This window comes from Salvelinus alpinus, chromosome 5, assembly GCF_045679555.1.
Source record: "Salvelinus alpinus chromosome 5, SLU_Salpinus.1, whole genome shotgun sequence".
In the NCBI taxonomy this organism is placed as follows: Eukaryota; Metazoa; Chordata; class Actinopteri; order Salmoniformes; family Salmonidae; genus Salvelinus; species Salvelinus alpinus.
In genome coordinates this window covers 58,385,074-58,408,611 of record NC_092090.1, presented here as the reverse complement: position 1 = coordinate 58,408,611, position 23,538 = coordinate 58,385,074, and the positions used below count along the sequence as shown (strand labels likewise).

The window sequence follows — 23,538 nt, the reverse complement described above, 5'->3', positions numbered from 1 at the left end:
TTGCATAACCTTTAGAAGCGGAACAATTTGCAAGCTGAGTAAAATATATGTGTTATTAATATTCATATAATGTTTTTCTGAATCAAAACGGGATTTAGGTGGGCGTGGCAAGGGGCGCAGTCGCCATATGTCCTACAGATGCACATGCGTTTTGCAGTATGTTGTTTTTGCCGGATGTCTAACCCCCATTTTCCGTACGTGATGCACGCACGTGCTTCGCAAGGTTGCAGAAACGTTTGCAGCATGGCGAAGATCAGTTGAGCCCTGTTCGACCAAAGCTAATATTAGAACAGATGAACGTTATTCTTTGGTCGTTTTACAGGTTTCATAGGCTGGCGCGTACAAGGGCGCATTACAACAATTAATGTATTTATATTCTTCTGTCACATTCATCTCTAGCAACATCAATAAATTGAACTGGTGGTTTTCAGATAGAGTACTGATTTCAAATCACTAGCTTGCCCAGCATGATGGCATGCTAAATTATGCACAGAACAGTTATGTGTGTATTGATTTTGCACGCCATTAAGTTGGCCGGTTTGCGGTACCCACGTGTATTAATGAGGAATTGTCCCAGTGTCATTCTTACAAGATACACATTTCCATTGCCCGTAATTACACAATCGGCATGATCATTTTGACCTCTGTATGGTCCTTCCCAATGGATAACTTTTACTTCCATCTGTACCACCGCATGGTAATGCCACACACGAGCTGAAAATATTGAAAGCATGGGGTACACAGAACGCACTGCAGCCTAGTGCACAACATGGCAGCAGCACAAAACATGGTACGAACATTATTGGGCACAGACAACACCACAAAGGGCAAGAAGGTGGAGACAACTATACATCACACGAAGCAGCCACAACTGTCAGTAAGCGTGTCCATGATTGAGTCTTTGAATGAAGAGATAGAGATAAAACTGTCCAGTTTGAGTGTTTGTTGCAGCTGGTTCCAGTCGCTAGCTGCAGCAAACTGAAAAGAGGAGCGACCCCGGGATGTGTGTGCTTTGGGGACCTTTGAGAGAATGTGACTGGCAGAATGGGTCATGTATGTGGAGGATGAGGGCTGCAGTAGGTATCTTGGATAGGGGGGAGTGAGGCCTAATAAGGTTTCATAAAGAAGCATCAACCAGTGGGTCTTGCGACGGGTATACAGGGATGACCAGTTTACAGAGGAGTATAGAATGCAGTGATGTGTGTTATAATGAACATTGGTGGCAAATCTGATGGCCGAATGGTAAAGAACATCTAGCCGCTCGAGAGAACCCTTACCTGCTAATCTATAAATGATGTCTCCGTAATCTAGCATGGGTAAAATGGTCATCTGAATCAGGGTTAGTTTGGCAGCAGGGGTGAAAGAGGAGCGATTACGATAGAGGAAACCAAGTCTAGATTTAACCTTACCCTGCAGCCTTGATATGTGCTGAGAGAAGGACAGTGTACCGTCTAGCCATACTCCCAAATACTTGTATTAGGTGACTACCTCAAGCTCTAAACCCTCAGAGGTAGTAATCACATCTGTGGGGAGAGGGGCATTCTTCTTACCAAACTACATGACCTTTGTTTTGGAGGTGGTCAGAACAAGGTTAAGGGCATAGCAAGCTTGTTGTAAAAGGCACATCAGTAAAAGGCACATGACAGCCCGCTTGGAGTTTGCTAAAGGCCTCTCAGACCATGGGAAACAAGATTCTCTGGTCTGATGAAACCAAGATTGAACTATTTGGCCTGAATGCCAAACACGTCTGGAAGAAACTTGCCACCATCCCTACGGTGAAGTGTGGTGGCAGCATCATGCTGTGGGGATGTTTTTTAGCGGCAGGGACTGGGAGACAAGTCAGGATCAAGGGAAGATGAACGGAGCAAAGTACAGAGAGATCTTTGATGAAAAACTGCTCCAGAGCACTCAGGACCTCAGACTGGGGTGAATGTTCATCTCCTAACAGGACAACGACCCTAAGCACACAGCCTAGACAAATCAGGAGTAGCTTCGGGACAAGTCTCTGAATGTCCTTGAGTGGCCCAGCCAGAGCCCGGACTTGAACCCGATCTAACATCTCTGGAGAGACCTGAAAATCACTGTGCAGCGACGCTCCCCATCCAACCTGACAGAGCTTGAGAGGATCTGCAAAGAAGAATGGGAGAAACTCCCCAAATACAGGCGTGCCAAGCTTGTAGCGTCATACCCAAGAAGACTCAAGGCTGTAATTGCTGCCAAAAGTGCTTCAACAAAGTTCTGAGTAAAGGGTCTGAATGCTTATGTAAATATGATGTTTCTGTTTTTTATTTTTTATTCATTTGCAAAAATGTCTAAAAACCTGTTTTCACTTTGTCATCATGGGGTTTTGTGTGTAGATTGATGAGGGAAACACACAATTTAATCAATTTTAGAATACGCTGTAACTGTCAAGCCTGCTCCCGCTCTTCCCCCCTGGCTCTCGAGGGCGCCAGGCTCCCCAGCCTTGTGCACTCCTGCTATCATCATTACACACACCTGCCTTTCCCCCATCACACGCATTATCGATTATTGGACTCACCTGGACTCAATCAATTCTGTCATTACCTTCCATATATCTGTCTGGTTCCCTGCTCTGTTCCCTGCTTCTGCATTAATGTTTGTATGTCTTTGTATACCCGTGTGCTGACGTTGTTCCTGTCCTGTTACCTGTCTGTTCCGTATTAAATGTTCAACTCCCTGTACCTGCTTCTCATCTCTGGCATCGGTCCTTACAGTAACGCAACAAAATGTGGAAAAAGTCAAGGGGTCTGAATACTTTCCAAATGCACTGTATCTGTTATTATAACAAATTATTGTTCTTACATGTTAATGCATTTATTTTAGCTAAACGTGTCCGACGACCGAGGTGTTGATGTTGTTTGAGGACCCATCCTGAGTTTTGCCGGCACCAGGACCATATTCAAGTAAGACAATAATAATTGGGGATATGAATCTTTCCTTTCGAGCACAATTCGATATGCATCTTGATACATGGGTTCCGATACGATAAAATAACAATTATTTTAGTTTGAAACGATTCAGTGAAATACAGTTTGATTAGTGGAAGGAATTAATGCGATTCGGTTCGGGATTCAAAACGATTCGATGCAATAACATTTGTTGCATGAACACATTCATTTTACATTCTATATTAAATGCTGATGGCGCTCAGGAGCTGGGCCTTTCTAAACTGGATCTATCTGATCTGACTTCTCTGAGCTGAGTGACACTGTTTGTGTGAGTGAGTGCTTCACAGTGTATGGTGTGTGTATGAACCTGAGCTGAGCATCTATCACTATCAGATTAGGTGGGGGACAGGCAATCTGAAATCCCCATCACCCACTGATTCACTTGCCATTTTAGCAGATACATTTTTTTTTGCAAGTAATATGTCAATATTTATCTTTAGAAATTAGCTTTGATTTAGCCAATTAATATAACACAGATATTTATCTGTGATGAAGTCTGATTGGCCAAGCTTCAGATCAATCACTCCCACTTGAGTCCAGTTGTGGAAGAAGGTGTGGTTTAGTTGGGTTCTTTTCATAACGTATTATGGCTATAACAGTCTGTACTTTCTTTGTGCAGTCACAAAACCTATTTCAATGTTCTTGTCATTTCCTTGTGGTTCCATGCATACCAAAATTGACATGCTAATAACTTCAAATTCATGAATGCTCAAAAATATCTGAAATTCATTACACAAAGTGAGAGGCATAGCATAATTACACAATTATTCATTTGTTATGATGGATATCAGAAATACTCTTTGGAACTCTGTGTACTTTGGAAAAAGTACAATATAAGGTTTTTGTAGTTTTTTTTGTAGTTTTTCACTTTAGCAGTCAAGTGCCTTGGTATCACCCAGGGCCTACACTCTGCAACATCTCTTTGTCGTGCAAACGTAAAGGACCTCCCATTGATTGGGAACCATTTGGGGCAGCCTCCACCACGGATAATTCCTTTGACATTCAAACTGTGGCCATTTGACGGCGGGGTTCTTTCTCAGCTGGGTGTCTTCCTGAATGACGTGAAGCCATTGAAGAAGAATGGTGTTCTTTCTCACCCATGGAGAAGTGTCTCCTGTGAATTGAGGAGTTTTATTGTCACATACACCGGATAGGTTTAGTGAAATGTGTTGTTTTATGGGGTCAGCCATGGTAGTAGGGGGCCCCTGGAGCAAATTAGATTTAAGTACCTTGCTCAAGGGCACATCGACAGATTTTTCACCTTGTTGGCTCGGTTACTGGCCTAACGCTCTAACCGCTAGGCTACCTGAGGTGTCCTTCCTAGTCAGACGGTGTGGACGAGGTCGGTGGGGCGGCGACTCTGCTCTAACGCCTCAATCAGATCGACAGCGTCATTGCGTTTTGGTACACCAGCTTTGGATTTCGGGTTTTGACCTTTTGAAACTTTATGGAGGAGAGCTCTTCTCCCGCTCCAACCGAGTGCAGCTTGCAAAAATGATTGCTGTCTTTCTTGTGAAATTACAACTTTACCCTGTTCATGTGCAAATGACCAATGCACTGACTGTTTAAAGCACAACTACCAAAGCTATTTCTTATGGTGAACACGCCAATCGAAAAGCCACAATCAGCAGTTAGATGTGAGTTGCGTCCACTCCGATAGCCTAGCCTACACAACTCCACTGGTAAAACACAATTTTCTACACCGCATTTGGTAACAATGACCCAGCAAATTACATTGGATGTGACCCAACTAATAAAGCCTATGATTTGACATTGCGAAAGCCATTTTACAAGCATTTGAATGCGGAAGGTGCTGCACAGATGTACGAATATTAGATCAGGGATGTGCCTACCTCTCGCTGGCACGAGCAGCTATGCTCTGTGCGCACAGCTGTTATCTGACTTCGAGATCAGTGACTGTCATACACATATACATGCTTAATTCAATATTGGCTAATGGTTGAGATGACGCATAAATTCAGTCACAAAAGATTAGAGGTATTTTCAGGTGGGGTACAATTAAATGAGTAAAACATTTTAGTGAACTGGCGATTCATAATGTTTGAATTAATTTCCTGATGACGCGTGCGACTTTTGGATCGGTTTGGGCTCATATCGGTAAATCGTTACAATCCCTAACAATAATCCTTTTAGAGAAGTAGGTCTTTTAGCTACCATATCGCAATCATTTCCCCAGTCTTTTCAGCAAGGACAAAGAAATGTATGTTTCATGATTAGCGACTCATGGTGTAATTGTAACAGCATACAAGAACTCAAGTCCTTTTGTTCACCTGACCTAGAATTCCTCACAATCAAATGCCGACCGTATTATCTCCCAAGAGAATTCTCCTCTGGTAATGTCACAGCCGTGCATATCCCCCCTCAAGCCATTACCACGGCCCTCGATGAAATTCACTGGACTTTATGCAAACTGGATACCATATATACTCCGGCTGCATTTATTGTAGCTGGGGATTTTAACAAAGCAAATTTGAGAACAAGGCTACCTAAATTCTATCAGCAAACTCTGAATCACTGCTACTCTTTCTTCCGTGATGCATACAAGGCCCTCCCCCGCCCTCCTTTTGGCAAATCTGATCACGACTCCAATTTACTCCTTCCTATAGGCATAAAATCAAACAGGATGTACCCGTGTTAAGAAATATTCAACGCTGGTCTGACCAATCGGAATCAATAAGACATTTAAACGTGTTAACCCTCGCAAGGCTGCCAGCCCAGAAAGCATCCCTAGTCACGTCCTCCGAGCATGCTCAGACCAGCTGGCTGGTATGTTTGCGGAAATATTCAATCTCTCCCTATCCCCGTCTGCTGTCTCCACATGCTTAAAGATGGCCACAATTGTTCCTGTACCCAAGAAGGCAAAGGTAACTGCACTAAATTACTATCGCCCCGTAGCACTCACTTCTGTCATCATGAAGTGCTTAGACCCACTTCAATTTGCTTACCTCCCCAATAGGTCCACAGACGATGCAATCGCCATAACAATGCACACTGTCCTATCCCATCTGGACAAGAGGAATACCTATGTAAGAATGCTGTTCATTGACTATAGCTCAGCATTCAACACCATAGTACCCTCAAAGCTAATCATTAAGCTAGAGGCCCTGGGTCTCAATCCCGCTCTGTGCAATTGGGTCCTGGACTTCCTGACGGGCCGCCCCCAGATGGTGAAAGTAGGAAACAACACCTCCTCTTTGCTGATCCTCAACACTGGGGCCCCATAGGGGTGCGTGCTCAGCCCCCTCCTGTACTCCCTGTTCACCCATGACTGCGTGACCATGCCCGCATCCAACTCAATCATCAAGTTTGCAGACGAAACAACAGTAGTAGGCTTGATTACCAATAACGACGAGAAAGCCTACAGGGAGGTTGTGAGGGCACTCGGAGTGTGGTTTCAGCAAAACAACCTCTCATTCAACGTCAACAAAACAAAGGAGATGATCGTTGACTTCAGGAAACAGCAGAGTGAGCACTCTGAGTACACATCACGGACAAACTGAAGTGGTCCACCCACACAGACAGTGTGGTGAAAAAAGCGTCATTCAACCTCATAAGGCTGAAGAAATTTGGCTTGTCATCTAAAACCCTCACAAACTTTTACAAATGCACAATGAGAGCATCCTGTCGGGCTGCATCACGGCCTGGTATGGCAATTGCACAGCCCACAACCACAAGGCTCTCCAGAGGGTGGTGCGGTCTGCACAACGATTCACTGGGGGCAAACTACCGGCCCTCCAGGACACCTACAGCACCCTATGTCACAGGAAGGCCAAAAAGATCATCAAGGACAACAACCACCCGAGCCACTGCCTGTTCACCCACCCCGCTACCATCCAGATGGCGAGGTCAGTACAGGTGCATCAAAACTGGGCCCGAGAGAATGAAAAACAGCTTCTATCTCAAGGCCATCAGACTGTTGAACAGCCATCACTAACACAGTGAGGCTGCCGCCTACATACAGACATTATATCATTGGCCACTTTAATAATTGGTTCACTAGTCACCTTAATAATGCCACTTTAATATTGTTTACATATTTTGCATTACTCATCTCATATGTATATACTGTATTTTATACCATCTATTGCATCTTGCCTCTCTGTCATTGCACATCCATATATTTATATGTATATGTTCTTATTCCATTTCTTTACTTAGAGTTGTGTGTATTAGGTAGTTGTTGTGGAATTGTTAGATTGCATGTTAGATATTGCTGCACTGTCGGTACTAAAAGCACAAGCATTTCGCTACACTCGCAAGAACGTCTGCTAACCATGTGTATGCTACCAATAAAATTTGATTTGATTTGTACACAAATTATTATTTAAAGTCCCCGTATCCTACACAGGCAACCCTTACTTCAATTCACAAAATGTGTGTTTATTTTTTTGTCTTTGTCTTCCAGGAAGGGTTTCAAGTTGGTGATACTGGACGAGGCCGATGCTATGACCCGGGATGCCCAGAATGCATTGCGGCGAGGTAACCATCTGTTTTGATGTGCTTACCTGCTGTGTACCAACTGGCCAAATGAGCTGCCTGCCAGCTAACCAGTCATTTCCAGTCATTCTCACTGATTAAAAGATGTGCTTACTGTTACATGAGATTTGAGACGACAAACAAAATGTTGAATGCATTTGGGAGGGGGATACTGCATATTACCCTGTTATTACTGCTAATAATTTACAATATTAATGTGCTGCAATTACTTGTAACAGATCCACACTGATTTAACAGCGGGTTAATATTTTGGATTTTACATTTTTATGAGGTTATGTCCGCTGATCTTCAAAACATTGACATCCATTTCTCCCTTCCTCTCTCTCCTCTTGCTTCCTCTCCATTATCTATCTCCTCCCCCTCTACCTCTCTCTTCCTCTCCTACAGTCATTGAGAAATACACAGAGAACACGCGTTTTGTCTGCTCTGTAACTACCTGTCTAAAATGATCCCGGCCCTGCAGTCCAGATGCACCAGGTTCCGTCCTGTCTCAGGACCAGATGATCCCCAGGCTGGAGTATGCTGTCCAACAGGAGAGGTGAGGGGGTCTAGAGAGGCCAGAGGGTATCTGGAGGGGCAGGCTTTTAGTGTCCCAGAAAGACACTGTGTGCTGGGTTTTATTCTTGCCTTTTAATCAGAGGCGTATGTATGTCTGATCTTGTCCCTGCAGCATTGATATAACTCCAGATGGAATACAAGCTATTGTGACCCTATCATCAGGAGACATAAGAAGATCACTCAACATACTGCAGGTACGGAAAAAACGTATTACCAGTGTGTAGCTAAATGTAGTTAATTGCGTCACAGTGTTCAGTTTTTATTGCTGATGAAAATGAATGCATGTATTAACTAGTGATGGTCACCAATATGGAATATCGATATCAGTAGCATTTTTCGATTTCATATTGATGTATCAGTTTGTTAAAAAATATATACATTGCAACTGTGTGAATGTTCACTTTTCTGTAAAGTCTAGACATCTGCTTGTGGATTGCTCATTGGGACAGGTGTAAAATGTTCTGGTAGCATAAACCTACCTAACCAGTTTGAATACAATGGGAAGCCCACAGTTGATGGCCCATCAGCAGGCAATTAAATATGCTAATTCAAGAACCTGCCTTGTGAGAAGGTCTGTGAGAGGGTTTTGTGCATACAGGAACTTTTAATACTTTTTTACAGAACAGTGTAGGTTAAAGCTAGAATCCTTCATTTCAAAATAACAAAGCCTCTCCCCGCCTCTGTTTTGGTAAAAAGCTGAGGGATGGGCCTGGATAAATGTAACCACTGTCAAATTCATAGACCGAGCTGCCTACGGGTGCAAGGACTAACCATCCATGATATCAAAATTTGAGTTTTAATCATGTTTTGAGGCTATACAGTTTTTATTTACATTGTTTACAAACATTGGAGTGAAACAAGGTGATATTTTTGTTGAGAAGCAATATCCTAAATAATGTACACATTAAAGGTAAAACAATATGTTTTGAGCAGAATAGTGTTTTTTAGACACAACTGCAAACTTTAAGGAGTAAGGCATTCAAGGAGTTGGTCCGATGTGATGTCATCGGCCTCCCACTTGCTTGAGGAACAATAGAGGACAAAATAGGAAAGGCCCACCCACTAGTGTCAGATCATACCTGGACCACCTATTGAGATGTACCTTTTGTTAAGTAAATTGGGTGTTAAATGAGGTCAAAAGGAGACTGGAGTAGGACCTCCTCCAGTCTCCTTTTTTCACAGGAAGAATAAACCGATATCACAATATGCCTTTCTCTTATCGATATCAAACAATATCAATATTGGTGCTCACCAATAGTATTAGCTATATAATACAGATATAGAGTGTACTATCTACTTAAAGTAAATTTATTTGTGTTATATTTTATGACTGACTGATTCCTCACCCATGTATTTCTCAGAGCACCAGCATGGCATATGGGAAGGTGACAGAGGATAATGTGTACACCTGCACTGGTCACCCACTACGATCAGACATAGCCAACATTCTGGGCTGGTCCCTAAACAAGGACTTCACCTCCGCTTACAACCGTATCCTTTATTCTCTTTCACAACCATATGTATTATCACAATTTATGTTTAGCATACTATCTTCATAAGAACATGCTTGTTTTTCTCCACAATGGGTATATTTATGTTTTTCTAAAGCAGCTCTTTCAAATAACAATATATCTAATGGATTGTATATCTACATACAGTAGTGCAGTGTCTAGAAATAGCAAAATGGCCATCTGAGAATACAATCTACACATAGGGTAATATCTCAATCTAGCATAATATCTCCAATATGTGGTATCTCACATAGTGTCATATCTCAGTATAGCGTAGAATCACCTTTGGCAGCAATTAAGCTGTGAGTCCTTCTGGGTAGGTCTCTAAGAGCTTGGCACACCTGGATTGTAGAATATTTGCACATTATTCTTTAAAAAAATTCTTCAAGCTCTGTCAAGTTTGTTGTTGATCATTGCTAGACAGCCATTTTCAAGTCTTGCCATAGATATTCAAGCTAATTTTATGTCAAACTGTAACTAGGCCACTCAGGAACATTGTCTTGGTAAGCAACTCCAGTGTATATTTGGCCTTGTGTTTTAGGTTGTTGTCCTACTGAAAGGTGATTTTATTTTTTCCCAGTATCTGTTGGAAAGCAGACTGAACCAGGTTTTCCGTTAGGATTTTCCCTGTGCTTAGCTCTATTCCGTTTATTTTTATCCTCAAACTCCCTAGTCCTTGACGATGACAAGCATACCCATAACATGATGCAGCCACCACCATGCTTGAAAATATGAAGAGTGGTACTCAGTGACGTGTTGTGTTGGATTTGCCCCAAACATAATGCTTTGTATTCAGGACATAAAGTACATTTCTTTGCCACATTTTTTTCAGTTTTATTTAAGTGGCTTATTGCAAACAGGATGCATGTTTTGGAATATTTTTTTATTCTGTACAGGCTTCCTTCTTTTCACTCTGTCAATTGGGTTAGTATTTTGGAGTAACTACAATGTTGTTTATCCATGCTTAGTTTTCTCCTATTACTGCCATGAAATTGTTTAAAGTCACCATTGGCCTCATGGTGAAGTCTCTGAGCAGTTTCCTTCCTCTCCGGCAACTGCGTTAGGAAAGATTCCTGTATCTTTGTAGTGACTGGGTGTATTGATATCCAAAGGGTTATTAATAATGTCTGCTTTTTTTTACCCATCTTCCAATACGTGCCCTTCTTTGCAAGGCATTGAAAAACCTCCCTGGTCTTTGTGGTTAAGTCTTTGTTTGAAATTCACTGCTCGACTAAGGGACCGTACAGATACTTTTTTTTTATGAGGTAATCGTTCAAAAAACATGTTAAAGACTATTTTTGCACACAGTGACTCCGTGCAACTTATTATGACTTGTTAAGTACACTTCTACTCGTAAACGTATTTAGGCTTGTCATAACCAAGGGGTTGAATACTTAAGACATATCATTTATTTTATTTAAAATGAATTAGTAAACATTTCCAAAAACATACATTTTTAAATTCACGCTGTAACATAACAACATTTCGAAAAAGTCAAGGGGTGTGAATACTTTCTGAAGGCAATGTGTATTGTCATGGTATATTTGGTAGATCTATTCTAAACAGACACAGTATATTGAGAGAAGACCTACCAGACCTACCAGGCCAGAATTTGACACTATCTGCACTGTGACTAGATGTTTTCTTGGTCTGGTGTCCTGGGAGACCCCTCACGGTTGCCATGGCTACCGGTGCACACCACTACTGCTACGATTTAGCATTGAAATGAACAATATAGCGAGATTTAGTTTAGTTTTTTATGATTATGAATAATTGTCTTATTTCTGAGGTTATGTATTTCTGTTCTTACGTAACCATCTTGGCAGCTTCATCAGGCCTTACCATAGAGGACTTTATAGTTATTTATAATTCTAGTCAATTTTACGATACGTTGATTTGATATACTTCTGTAGGGTATATTAAAGAGGTGTCCCTCGATATATAAAGAGACAATGGTGATAATGTGATAAGGGGTTTGGTTATTAGTTATGAAATATACGGGGCACTGTCCATAATCTGAGGCTATGAAAAAATCTGGACTTAAATGAATCTTTATCAATTATCATCCAACATTCTGAAGGCATCGTAAATTCTTTTGAACTGTTTGGTACCAGAACCACACGCTTGTAAACACGCAACATTTATTGAAAGATAAAACAAACAAACAATGCAAACTGTAAAATGATACAGAATAAAAGAATGGGGTTTTCTGAATGGAAAACAGGAATGGGATAGCTAAAATGTAGTCTACGCTAAAGCAGCACAGATGCAACACTTGGCAAAAGGAGTAGGCAGAGGCATAGATTTGAAAGAAGTTGAGAGAGAATGGCTCGTCTGTGGTACATCATACATTTTTTAAATGTTTTAAAATCTTTATTTTACTAGGCAAGTCAGTTAAGAACAAATTCTTATTTACAATGACTGCCTACCCCTGACCAAACCCTAACCCGGACAACACTGGGCCAATTGTGCGCCGCCCTATGGGACTCCCAATCACGGCCAGTTGTGATACAGCCTAGAATCGAACCAGGGTCTGTAGTGACGCCTCTAGCACTGAGATGCAATGCCTTAGACCGCTGCGCCACTCGGAAGCCCAGATGATCTAATGATCTATTAGCATTTTCACTGTAGCATTCCGGTCCCTAAAAACTGCAGTACATTAATCAATACACAAAATCATAAGATTAGGCCTACAGCTTAACACCAATGCATTTGAGGAAAGTAAGGCAATCCACTTGTATACTTATTCATCTGTGTTGAAGTCTGATTGGCCAAGCGTCAGATCACTCACTCACTCACTTGAGTCCAGGTGTGAAAGAAGGTGTGGTTTAGTTAGGTTCTGTTCATAATATATTATATCCATAACGGTCTGTACCTTCTTTGTGCAGTCACAAAACCTATTTAAATTTCATGTAATTTCCTTGTGGTTCTGTACATACCAAAATTGACATGGCAATAACTTAATATTCATGATTGCTTGAAAATATCTGAAATTCATTACACAAAGTGAAAGACTAATTACATTACACAAAGTGAAAGACTAACTAGTAATTTGTTACGATGGCTATCAGAAATACTCTTTGTCGTTTTGTAAGTTTGTGTATTTTCATTGTAGCAGTCTGGTCCCTTGATATTACCCAGGGTCTTCACTCTGCTACGTCTCTTCATCGTGCAAACGTAAAGGACCCACTATTGATTGGGAAGCATTTGGGGCAGACTCCACCGAAGCTAATTCCTTTGACATTCAAACTGTGGCCATTTGACGGCAGGGTTCTTTCTTAGCTGGGTGACTTCTTGGATGAAGTGAAGCCATTGAAGAAGAATGGGGATCTTTCTCCCCCATGGAGAGGTGTCTCCTGTGACTTAAGGAGATTGGTTGATGCCTCAGCCCTGTCTTGATTGTAGATTTAATATATTTTGATTGGAAGAAGGTGTCCTTCCTGGTCAGACAAGGATGGTGTGTGGGGGGGGGGTCAGACCGACAGCGCCATTGCGTTTTGGTACACCAGAAGTACATTCATTTCCAATGGAAAACTGCGTTTGCCTTACAGCGTTGCAGAGGCAGTTGCAGTGCGTTCTGTGTGTGCCTTCGGAAAGTATTCAGACGCCTTGGCTTTTTCCACACTGTTACGTTACAGCCTTATTTGAAAATAGATTAAATAAAACATTTTCCTCATCAATCCACACACAATACCCCATAATGACAAAGCGAAAACTGTTTTTTAGAAATGTGTGCAAATGTGTGGGGGAAAAAACATACCTTATTTACACAAGTATTCAGACCCTTTGCTATGAGACACACCTGATCTAAATTTTGTATCCTATTTCCAGTGATCGTCCTTGAGCTCTTTCTAGAACTTGATTGGAGTCCACCTGTGGAAATGTCAATTGATTGGGCACACACCTGTCTATATAAGGTCCCTCAGTTGATGAAACCAAGATTGAACTCTTTGGCCTAAATACCAAGCATCACTTCTGGAGGAAACCTGGAACCATCACTGGTGAAGCATGGTGGTGGCAGCATCATGCTGTGGGGAGGTTTTTCAGCCGCAGGGACTGGGAGCAAAGTACAGAGATATCCTTGATGAAAACCTGCTCCAGAGTGCCCACAACCTCAGACTGTTAGGACAATGACCCTAAGCACAGGCAAAACAGCCAAGGCAAAACAAGTGGCTTCGGGACAAGTCTCTGAATGACCTTGAGTGACCCAGCCAGAGTCCGGACTTGAACCCAATCAAACGTCTCTGGAGAGACCTGAAAAGCTTGAGAGGATCTGCAGAGAAGAATGGGAGAAACTCCCCAAATAAAGGTGCGCCAAGCTTGTAGGGTCATACCCAAGAAGACTCAATGCTCTAATCACTGCCAAAGGTGATTCAACGAAGTACTGAGTAAAGGGGTTTGAATACTTATGTAAATATGATATTTCTGTTTTTTATTTGTAATAAATTAGATAAAATTTCAAAACCTGTTTTTGCTTTGTCATTTATGGGGTATTGTGTGTAGATGGGGGAAATATAATTTTATCAATTTAAAAATAAGGCTGTAACGTAACGATGTGGAAAAAGTCATGTGGTCTGAATACTTTCTGAAGGTATCCAAGGTATGCATTGAATTGTATGTGTACATTTCCCAAAAAACATGCGACCGTCTGCACACGTGTGGTAGATACATTAATTCAGTATAGTTGCATAGCTACTAGGGCTGTTACGATATCAGTATCGTAATTATTATTTTTTTTTTTTCATGAAGCAGACCTAACTCTTCGGTACTTTAAAAACCTATGGAAAATGTTGTGTGCTATAGCTTAGAAAATAAATAAATATGACTCCAAAAAAACAGCCCAACTTTGTTTTGTTTCCTTGCCATGATACTAACGAGTATCGAGATACTGGTATGATCCCGGCTGAATGTCCCGCATCATCGATGCTGTCGGTCTGAGGCGTAGGATCAATGCGTGACGTTGCTACACCTGTTAATTTTACAATGCAATGTTTTGAGGTATTTGAAACACTTATTTGGTATAAATTAACCATGTATTTTGGTTTCTTACAGTGGACTTTCATCCTGTGTTTCGGATGGGTTTGCTTATCAAGTTGGCAGATATTAAGTGCATATGTGTCTTCGCTATTGCTGTTGCTTATATACAATTTGTTGGGTAAGTCGCTTTGGAAAACAGCATCTGTTAAATGTGAATTAGGATGACTAATATGTTACACTTTTTTGATAATGTGTTTTGTTCCTATAGGTACCGGCTGGCCTCGGGACCCAACGAGAAGACCCAGTTGAGTTCGATGGTGGCGGCTTTTCAGGCAGTGAGAGAGATCTGGGTCAATGATGCCACCCAGACCAGCGGTCCAAAAACAGTCACAACCATCTAGTACAGTGCTTCCCAAACTGTGCTCACTCCCCCCCCAACATTAATTTTTTTTTTTTTTTTTTTTTTCAGGAACTCAGTGCAGCTTTCAACTTACTCATGAAAGTTGTAATTGTAGAACGCACAAGATGCAATTTCAAAAATGGGTAGTGCATCATCAATTTTCCTCTTGTTATTTCAGTCATTGCATACCTTAGAGCTATTTATAACTTGTCCGAAATGTCCATGTCAGCTAACGTTTTTTTAGCGCATAGATTTTGTTGTAATGTTTGAGACTCAAATCACATAAATACACATTAGACATGGCAACATTTTATAGAATTCCAAGAAAATTATTGAAAACGGCAACATTTTCTCTGCACCTCTTGACAAAATGTTTGAATTGCAGGAAAAAAAGCTTTAAACTTGCAACATTTTCTCTCCAACAAGAGGGGTGTGAACAGTTTGTGTCATGAACAGTGCTTGTGCCCATAGAAGTAGACGTGGCGCAAACGCGGGAGGGGGCGGATGTTCCCCATTGCTGGAAGGGGGGGCCTGAGTGAAAAAGTTTAAGAACCCCTGATCTAGTACACATTGGTCACCTACAAAGTTCTTGGAGAGCTACGGGGTGTGCATGATTTTGTTCCAGCCCATATTTAACACACCTGATGCAATTAATACATTGCTGGTCGAGACTATGGTTACTTGAGTCAGGTGTGTTAGTGTTGGGCTAGGACAAAAGGCCCGCGTACCCTGTTCACAAAAATTTAACATTTATCAATGAAAGCGTGAGGGGAGAGAACTCTTGAGACTAACGTCATATAAACACACTTGTGTTGTCCCCGTTTGCTCAATATTCCTTTATGTACATTAAGTTGAATTTCTGTTTAATATAATTGTAATTAATTTATTTTTTAGACTGTCATGGAATTATGATTTAATAGACCAATTTACACAATACAAAATGTATATTTACTCTCATCAAAATTACACAAATGTCACTTTACATACTATAATATATCAGTAGCACAAAATATAGATCTAGTAACTTCCATTTGTTTGGTGAAATTTATGTAAATTAGCCAGTATGTTAGGATTATTATTATTTTTTTGTTCATCTGTATGTTTGTGTATAATCACTAGCTAATTGCATCCAGGTGAATTTCCATTTTGACATCCTGAGAGATTTCCTTGGACAAATAGCTGATCAGACATGACTGATTTTGTGTAAACCACAAAGTATCCACTCCACTCAAGGTCCTAAAAAGTCCCATCATTTCAGTCAGACAACATTCCCACCAACTTTTTATGCATTTGTAAACGAGGCAAATAATAAGCTCTCCTCCTTTGACTGTTCCATCATTAGTCAGTCAATACATCCATCAACTCAAATGCATTACAAATGGAGTCCAGAAACATTCCCTCCACCCATTCCCAAAGACACTATTCCTCCTCATCCGAGGAGCGGTCAGATCGTGCTTCTGAGTGGTCCGGGATGTCTCTGTAGGTGAGGAACTCCAGGATCCTGCGTGGTATGGGGAGGGCCTCCACCTGGTGTGTGGAGACTGAGTGGCGCAGGACGGAGCGGCACAGGTGGCACAGACTGGGCACTGACCTGGGAACCATCCAAAACCTCACGTGGCCATCTCTGGTCCTGCAACAATAACACACAGGGTATTAGCCAATTTGTTTGCCTCGTTTTAACCTTCCTACATTGATATGCTAACTAAATAAGACTAATTTCTAAAAAGACAAACTGCAACAAAACTGGGTGTCGTGTCTGAAATCTGTGTTGCCCACTACTTACTTAAACTGCATACTGTGTACTAATCATACTAAATACTATTTAGAACGTACGGTTTAGTATGTAGTAAGCAACTAATATCAGCAAACTAGGCTCATCCTACTAAGAATGCGTCATCTAATGCGCAATTGCGTTCATTCCCAACAACAGTTTATTTTGGTACAGCGCGTCCCCTCAGCTGATTATCAGCTGTTGTCAGACTAGGGTTGCAAAGCTACTGGTAATTTACTATAGTTACCGGAATCTTTGGTAATTAACATACATTTTTTGGCAATCTATCGTAACTTTGGTAATTTATACTTGAATAACTTTTAAAAACTGTATTCATATATGATTCATTTTTCATATCTGTGTCCATATTGTCCATGAGTTTCTAGTAGATAGACCATATGGTTCAAGAGAAAATCGCCTAATTAATGAAAAAAGCATCTAACTAACAATGGCATTATCAATTAACTCTGGAACTCTTCAAACTATTGACTTTTTTCACAACTGCCACCAGTTTGACGCCAAAACAGTGTACTGAATACAAAGACAGTAAAATAAATGTGTAAAAAATGTTTTTTTATATATAATTAGACACCTGTGATAATCTGAAGTACTGAAAAGGGCCACTAGATGTCTTGTGATATATTATATAAAATCCTTGAAAGACACCAAAATTCTAGTAGTTTACTGGTAAACTTTGAAAGTTTCCAGTAATATACCCTCCCTTTGCATGCCTATGTCAGACACACATGGGTCTCAAAAGACGATTCCCTTAATAGTGTGCAGCGAATTCTACTGGATGAAAAGCCCAAATGAGTATGACATCCTGGCATTTAAAGCACACTAAACCTATAAAACTCAATTTTTTCGCATACCTAAAATGCCTACGATTTAGAAAACGCAAGTACGGTTATTCGGATACGGCAAGGATCTTAGAGGTGCATCTGAAGGAGCTTTCTTTCCTTGTTTCCTGACCCCCATCTACACTGCTATGAGAGACAGGTGAAGGCAAATTCCTAGGACCGTATTCACAAAGCCCTCTGGAAATTGCTTTCAACAGTCTCATATCAGTGTAAAATAAGGGGGTATTGTCTCCCTCATCTCCAATGTTATTAACTCTACCCTTATAATTCATAGTTGATTATATCCAGACCTGACAGAGCTTGGATGCATCTAAAATGAGTTAGTGGTCCAAACACACCAAGACAATCATGAAGAGGGCAGGACAACACCTTTTCCCCCTCAGGAGACTAAAAAGATTTGCATGGGTCCCCAGATCCTCAAAAAGTTCTACAGCTGCACCATTGAGAGCATCCTGACCGGTTGTATCACCGCCTGGTATGGCAACTGCCCGGCATCTGACCGTAAGGCTCTACAGAGTGTAGTGCGTACTGCTCTACATCACTGGGGCCAAGCATCCTGCCATCCAGGACCTATATACTAGGTGGTGTCAGAGGAAAGACCAAAAAATGGTGAAAGACTCCAGTCAGACTGTTCCCTCTGCTACTGCACGGCAAGCAATACCGGAACGCCAAGTCTAGGACCAAAAAGCTCCTTAACAGCTTCTACCCCCAAGCCATAAGACTGCTGAACAATGAATCAAATGGCCACCCAGACTATTTACATTGACCCCCTCATTTGTTTTACACTGCTGCTACTCACTGTTTATTATCTATGCAGTCACTTTACCCCTACCTACATATACAAAATTACATCGACTAACCTGTACCCCTGCACATTGACTTGGTACCGGTACCCCTTGTATATAGCCTCGTTATTGTTATTTTATTGTGTTACTTTTTATTATTTTTTACTTTAGTTTATTTGGTAAATATCTTTCTTGAACTGCATTGTTGGTTAAGGGCTCGTAAGTAAGCATTTCACGGTAAGGTCTACCTGTTGTATTCGGCGCATGTGACAAATAAAGTTTGATTTGATTTGTAGGAGGCTCATGTTTGTATCAAGTTATTCTAATGAGAATGAGCCAGTAAAGTAAATCTACCCTGTGGCTACGACTCCCCCTTGTGGATGGAAGTTGCAGCACAGCCCATTGGAGGTACGGTCCTCCTTGGTCTGCATCACCATACCCCTCTGTCCTGGCTCCCACATCTGGAGGGCTCTGTGAAACACATGAAACAGAAGGCCTAGCACTTTCTCTTTTAAATTTGTTGAGGGTGCAAAGCTCTCAACTAAACTCTTACCTGTCTTCAGTAACAATGGCCAGTTGCAAACCCTCGGGGGAGAATCTCAATGATGAGATTTGGTTCTGTCCATACATCTCAGAGCAATCCCTATTGGAAAGAAAAAGCAACAATGTGTCAACTAATGCACCACACATATCACACCATTATCCTGCTACACATATCAAACCATTATCCACACAGAGATGTACATTAGAGAAGACAATTTCTGTGCAGTGTAGGGGTCCCACAGATCGATCCACCAACTGGAACCACTGAATGCTGCGGTGGCGAGCAGTGCCCCATCGGGAGAGAAGTCACAGGAAGCTAACAGGTAGAATGTCTTGTGGTTGATCCCCGTTAAGTTCCTGATGAAGGTGTACGACCGCAGGCTCCATAGACACACCATCTGGTAAAATAAAAAAACTTTTATAGCCTTTTCATACTACCATGCTGAGTCAAACCAAACTCTGCTGGCTCAGACATTTCCTTTCCAGCACGGTTTCAGCAACTATTGTGGTTCTCTTGGAGAATCCTCTGCTGAGGGGCAACTCACTCTGTCAAACCTGCCGACCGATGCGATCATGCTGCAGTCTGGTGAGACACTACAGCAGCTGACCCAGTCCTTGTGGCCAGAGAGGACATGTGGCTCCTTTTCACCTATGGAGGGCAGAGAAAAATATACAGTATATAGAAGTTTAAGGTCAATTCCATATGCAATAAAAATGTCCATGAATTTCTGCATTGAAGAAGATGAGAGAAATGTCCTTTGGAGGAATGATTTTTAGATGTATTACAATAGCTGACCTTTCTGGGTTAGATCCCATATCCTTAAGGTTTTGTCTCGAGAGGATGATACAAGGGTGAGCTTTTCGTTGGGAGTGAAGACCAGGTCCCTTGCAATACCCTCATGTCCTTTGAGGTCGAACCGAGGCTGACCTGGAAATTTAATCAAGGCACTGTGAGTTGCACGTTAACATTAGAGACTCGGCATCATGTGGTCAATAAATGAAATAGAGCAATGTCCTAAGTTGGATATCCCACCAGTTACAACATCCCATATCTTGATCACTCCATTGTCTAAGCCAGTTGCCAGAAGCAGTCTGGATGATTCTCTCTCACAGGATGCTGCTTTTTCTCCAGGTGCTGGTGTCTTTGATGGACGTGGTCCAAACGCCAGCCCCCACACTGTCTGACCACAGTTCAGGGTCTTGTCCTGTCTGTTGCTCTCTAGGGCAATCTCAACCCTATTGACCCTATATGGACAAGCATTATTGACAGTAAACAAATGAAGAATAAAACTCAAGAGTTGCTGATGAATAACATCAAGACCTTCAAATGAGGAAGCAAGGAAGAATGTTAGGAAGGAAGGAAGAATTGATGGAAGGAAGGAGGAATATTTACAGGCCAATAGTCTTTAAAGGCTCTACATACTTATCATGCCGAAGCGGCCAGGCAATCACCCACACAATCCCGTGTCCCATGGACCATGCGAACCAGGATCCATCTGGAGAGAAATCAACGCTCCACGTCTCGCAGCCAGCGCGCCCCTCCAGCGATGGAGGGTGGGCGGATTTCAATTCCAATATCAGCCCATCGGAAGCTGTGAGGCGAGAAGTTAGAATAGAAAAAATGTATGTTGTTGGACTACCGTAATACAGTATATTTGAGTGAATACTCCACATAAACTCAGCAAAAAAAGAAAAGTCCCTTTATCAGGACCCTGTCTTTCAAAGATAATTCGTAAAAATCCAAATAGCTTCACAGATCTTCATTGTAAAGGGTTTAAACACTGTTTCCCATGCTTGTTCAATGAACCATAAACAATTAATTAACATGCACCTGTGGAACGGTCGTTAAGACACTAACAGCTTACAGACGGTAGGCAATTAAGGTCACAGTTATGAAAACTTAGGACACTAAAGAGGCCTTTCTACTGACTCTGAAAAACACAAAAAGAAAGATGCCCAGGGTCCCTGCTCATCTGCGTGAACGTGCCTTAGGCATGCTGCGAGGAGGCATGAGGACTGCAGATGTGGCCAGGGCAATAAATTGCTATGGCCGTACTGTGAGACGCCTAAGACAGCGCTACAGGACGGACAGCTGATCGCACGTGTAACAACACCTGCACAGGATCGGTACATCCGAACATCACACCTGCGGGACAGGTACAGGATGGCAACAACTGCCCGAGTTACACCAGGAACGCACAATCCCTCCATCAGTGCTCAGACTGTCTGCAATAGGCTGAGAGAGGCTGGACTGAGGGCTTGTAGGCCTGTTGTAAGGCAGGTCCTCACCAGACATCACCGGCAACAACGTCGCCGATGGGCACAAACCCACCGTCGCTGGACCAGACAGGACTGGCAAAAAGTGCTCTTCACTGACGAGTCGCGGTTTTGTCTCACCAGGGGTGATGATCGGATTCGCGGTTATCGTCGAAGTAATGAGCGTTACACTGAGGCCTGTACTCTGGAGCGGGATCGATTTAGAGGTGGAGGAGGGTCCGTCATGGTCTGGGGCGGTGTGTCACAGCATCATCGGACTGAGTTTGTTGTCATTGCAGGCAGAAGACATCCTCCTCCCTCATGTGGTATCCTTCTTGCAGGCTCATCATGACATGACCCTCCAGCATGACAATGCCACCAGCCATACTGCTCGTTCTGTGCGTGATTTCCTGCAAGACAGGAATGTCAGTGTTCTGCCATGGCCAGCGAAGAGCTCAGATCTCAATCCCATTGAGCACATCTGGGACCTGTTGGATCGGAGGGTGAGGGCTAGGGCCATTCCCCCCCCAAAAAAAATTTCTGGGAACTTGCAGGTGCCTTGGTGGAGGAATGGGGTAACATCTCACAGCAAGAACGGGCAAATCTGGTGCAGTCCATGAGGAGGAGATGCACTGCAGTACTTAATGCAGCTGGTTGCCACACCAGATACTGACTGTTACTTTTGATTTTTACCCCCCTTTGTTCAGGGACACATTATTCAATTTCTGTTAGTCACATGTCTGTGGAACTTGTTCAGTTTATGTCTCAGTTGTTGAATCTTGTTATGTTCATACAAATATTTACACATGTTAAGTTTGCTGAAAATAAACACAGTTGACAGTGAGAGGATGTTTTGTTTTTTGCTGAGTATATTTGTTAGTGCGCCAGCTGTTCACTTGGCAATTTTCCCCTTTCCTTTCTCCCGACTTCTACATGGGATTGACTGTTTCTGAAAGCTATAAAGGAAACACCAACATAAAGTGTCTTAACAGGGTGTTGGGTCCCTACGAGCCACCAGAACAGCCTTAGCATAGATTCTACACGTGTCTGGAACTCTATTGGAGGGATACTACACCATTCTTCCACAAGAATCAAAGTGTTAATTTGAGTTGAGATCATGGCATATGGTTTACATCCGGGTTCCCCAACTGGCAGCGCACATTTCTTTGCCCCCCCCCAAATATATGCAGCTAGTATCCCAGTGGGAAAATATATGCAGCTAGTACCCCAGTGGGAAATCCCCTCTTTTACAAGCAGGAAGCAGCTGGAATCATGTCTTACTGGATGAGATTCGATGAGATCAGCTCCAAGTGATTTTAATTTTGGAAATCTGTTCAAAAGTATTCCCCCCCATAATAGAGAGATATGTGTGATCATACATGAAAGCAATGTTTGACATTATTGTTTTAGTTAAACGTTATATCTGTGTGGGCTTCTTGCGGTCAATTTGCAGTCTACAAATTATTGGTAATTATGTCCCTGTCTCCTGACCATCCGCTCAAGAGAAAATCGTCCCGCAGCTGAATCTAGGTCTACATCGTTTTCATGCTCATCAAATCATTCACTGACCGCCACTTGTGCCCTGTGAATGGGGGCATTGTCATCCTGGAAGAAACCATTCCCACCAGGATAGAAATTATTAATCATAGGTTGAAGGTGATCACTCAGAATGGCTGTGTATGTATTTATTGGCGTTTACCTTGCCCTCAGTGGACCTAAACCATGCCAGCAAAATGCACCCCACACCATAACCGCCAGAACCCGAATTTACTCAAGTGTTTCCTTTATTTTGGCAGTTACCTGTATATTGTTTTATTCTAGTCCTATAAATAAAATGGAACGTACCTGGCCGTATGCGCCGAATGTTGTCTTTCAATGAACACATTTTTGCAAATTGTAGATGTTGACGGAAGCAGGTTATCACATTCTTGATCGGGTTACTGTCTATACTTCCTGATTATCTAACAATGCCGTCTAGTCAATAATCCCATGTTAAAATGCCATATTCCGAGAGAAAAATAGAGCGCAAACTGTATATTCGGATCGCTAAATGACGTGATATAGCCAAATAGTATTTTTTGTTAAGCTTTCGGTAGAGAAATGTAAGTCAACGAAGAATTCATCTGATTTCCTGTACAGTAAAATGACATCCCTCCAATGCGATAGGATTGGCTACCTTACCACACGTGCCCTTGTTTTCTATTAAGTAACATGGACTCGTTTTGGGCTTGTTTGGTCTATTGATAAGCATACTCATTCCCAGGGACATGTCACCCCCACATTTTGAAATTGCATTTTTGTCCCCCCCAGTTTTATCATTGTAATGTGATACAAAATTGGGCAACGGTGAACTTTAGGACCACGCGGGCGCCTCGGAACGTCGGGTAGGC

The 23,538-nt window shown here is 42.1% G+C and overlaps 1 protein-coding gene and 1 pseudogene across 1 annotated transcript; one reads left to right on the top strand and one right to left on the bottom strand.

Moving 5' to 3' along the window:
• Positions 1-787: 787 nt before the first annotated feature.
• LOC139575316 (replication factor C subunit 5-like) lies at positions 788-18,648 on the top strand (annotated as a pseudogene).
• wsb2 (WD repeat and SOCS box containing 2) lies at positions 15,796-23,326 on the bottom strand. Its single transcript, XM_071402477.1, has 9 exons — positions 22,994-23,326; positions 20,316-20,484; positions 19,926-20,137; positions 19,689-19,820; positions 19,438-19,541; positions 19,094-19,290; positions 18,903-18,992; positions 18,704-18,820; positions 15,796-16,563 (listed from the first exon to the last, which is right to left on the bottom strand). Exons 1-9 carry the CDS (start codon positions 23,031-23,033, stop codon positions 16,353-16,355), a joined length of 1,272 nt encoding a protein of 423 aa, XP_071258578.1. The 5' UTR covers positions 23,034-23,326; the 3' UTR covers positions 15,796-16,352.
• Between the last annotated feature and the right edge of the window lie 212 nt (positions 23,327-23,538).

What these genes read in the sequence shown, in the direction of transcription:
- wsb2 (XM_071402477.1), bottom strand. Translation starts at nt 23,033, where the DNA reads ATGTGTTCATTGAAAGACAACATTCGGCGCATACGGCCAG. An exon ending in TGGCCGCTTCGGCATGATAA is followed by an intron (nt 20,138 to 20,315) that starts GTATGTAGAGCC and finishes TTGTCCATATAG; the next exon opens with GGTCAATAGGGTTGAGATTG. An exon ending in GGGGGAGTCGTAGCCACAGG is followed by an intron (nt 16,564 to 18,703) that starts GTAGATTTACTT and finishes TTATTGTTGCAG; the next exon opens with GACCAGAGATGGCCACGTGA.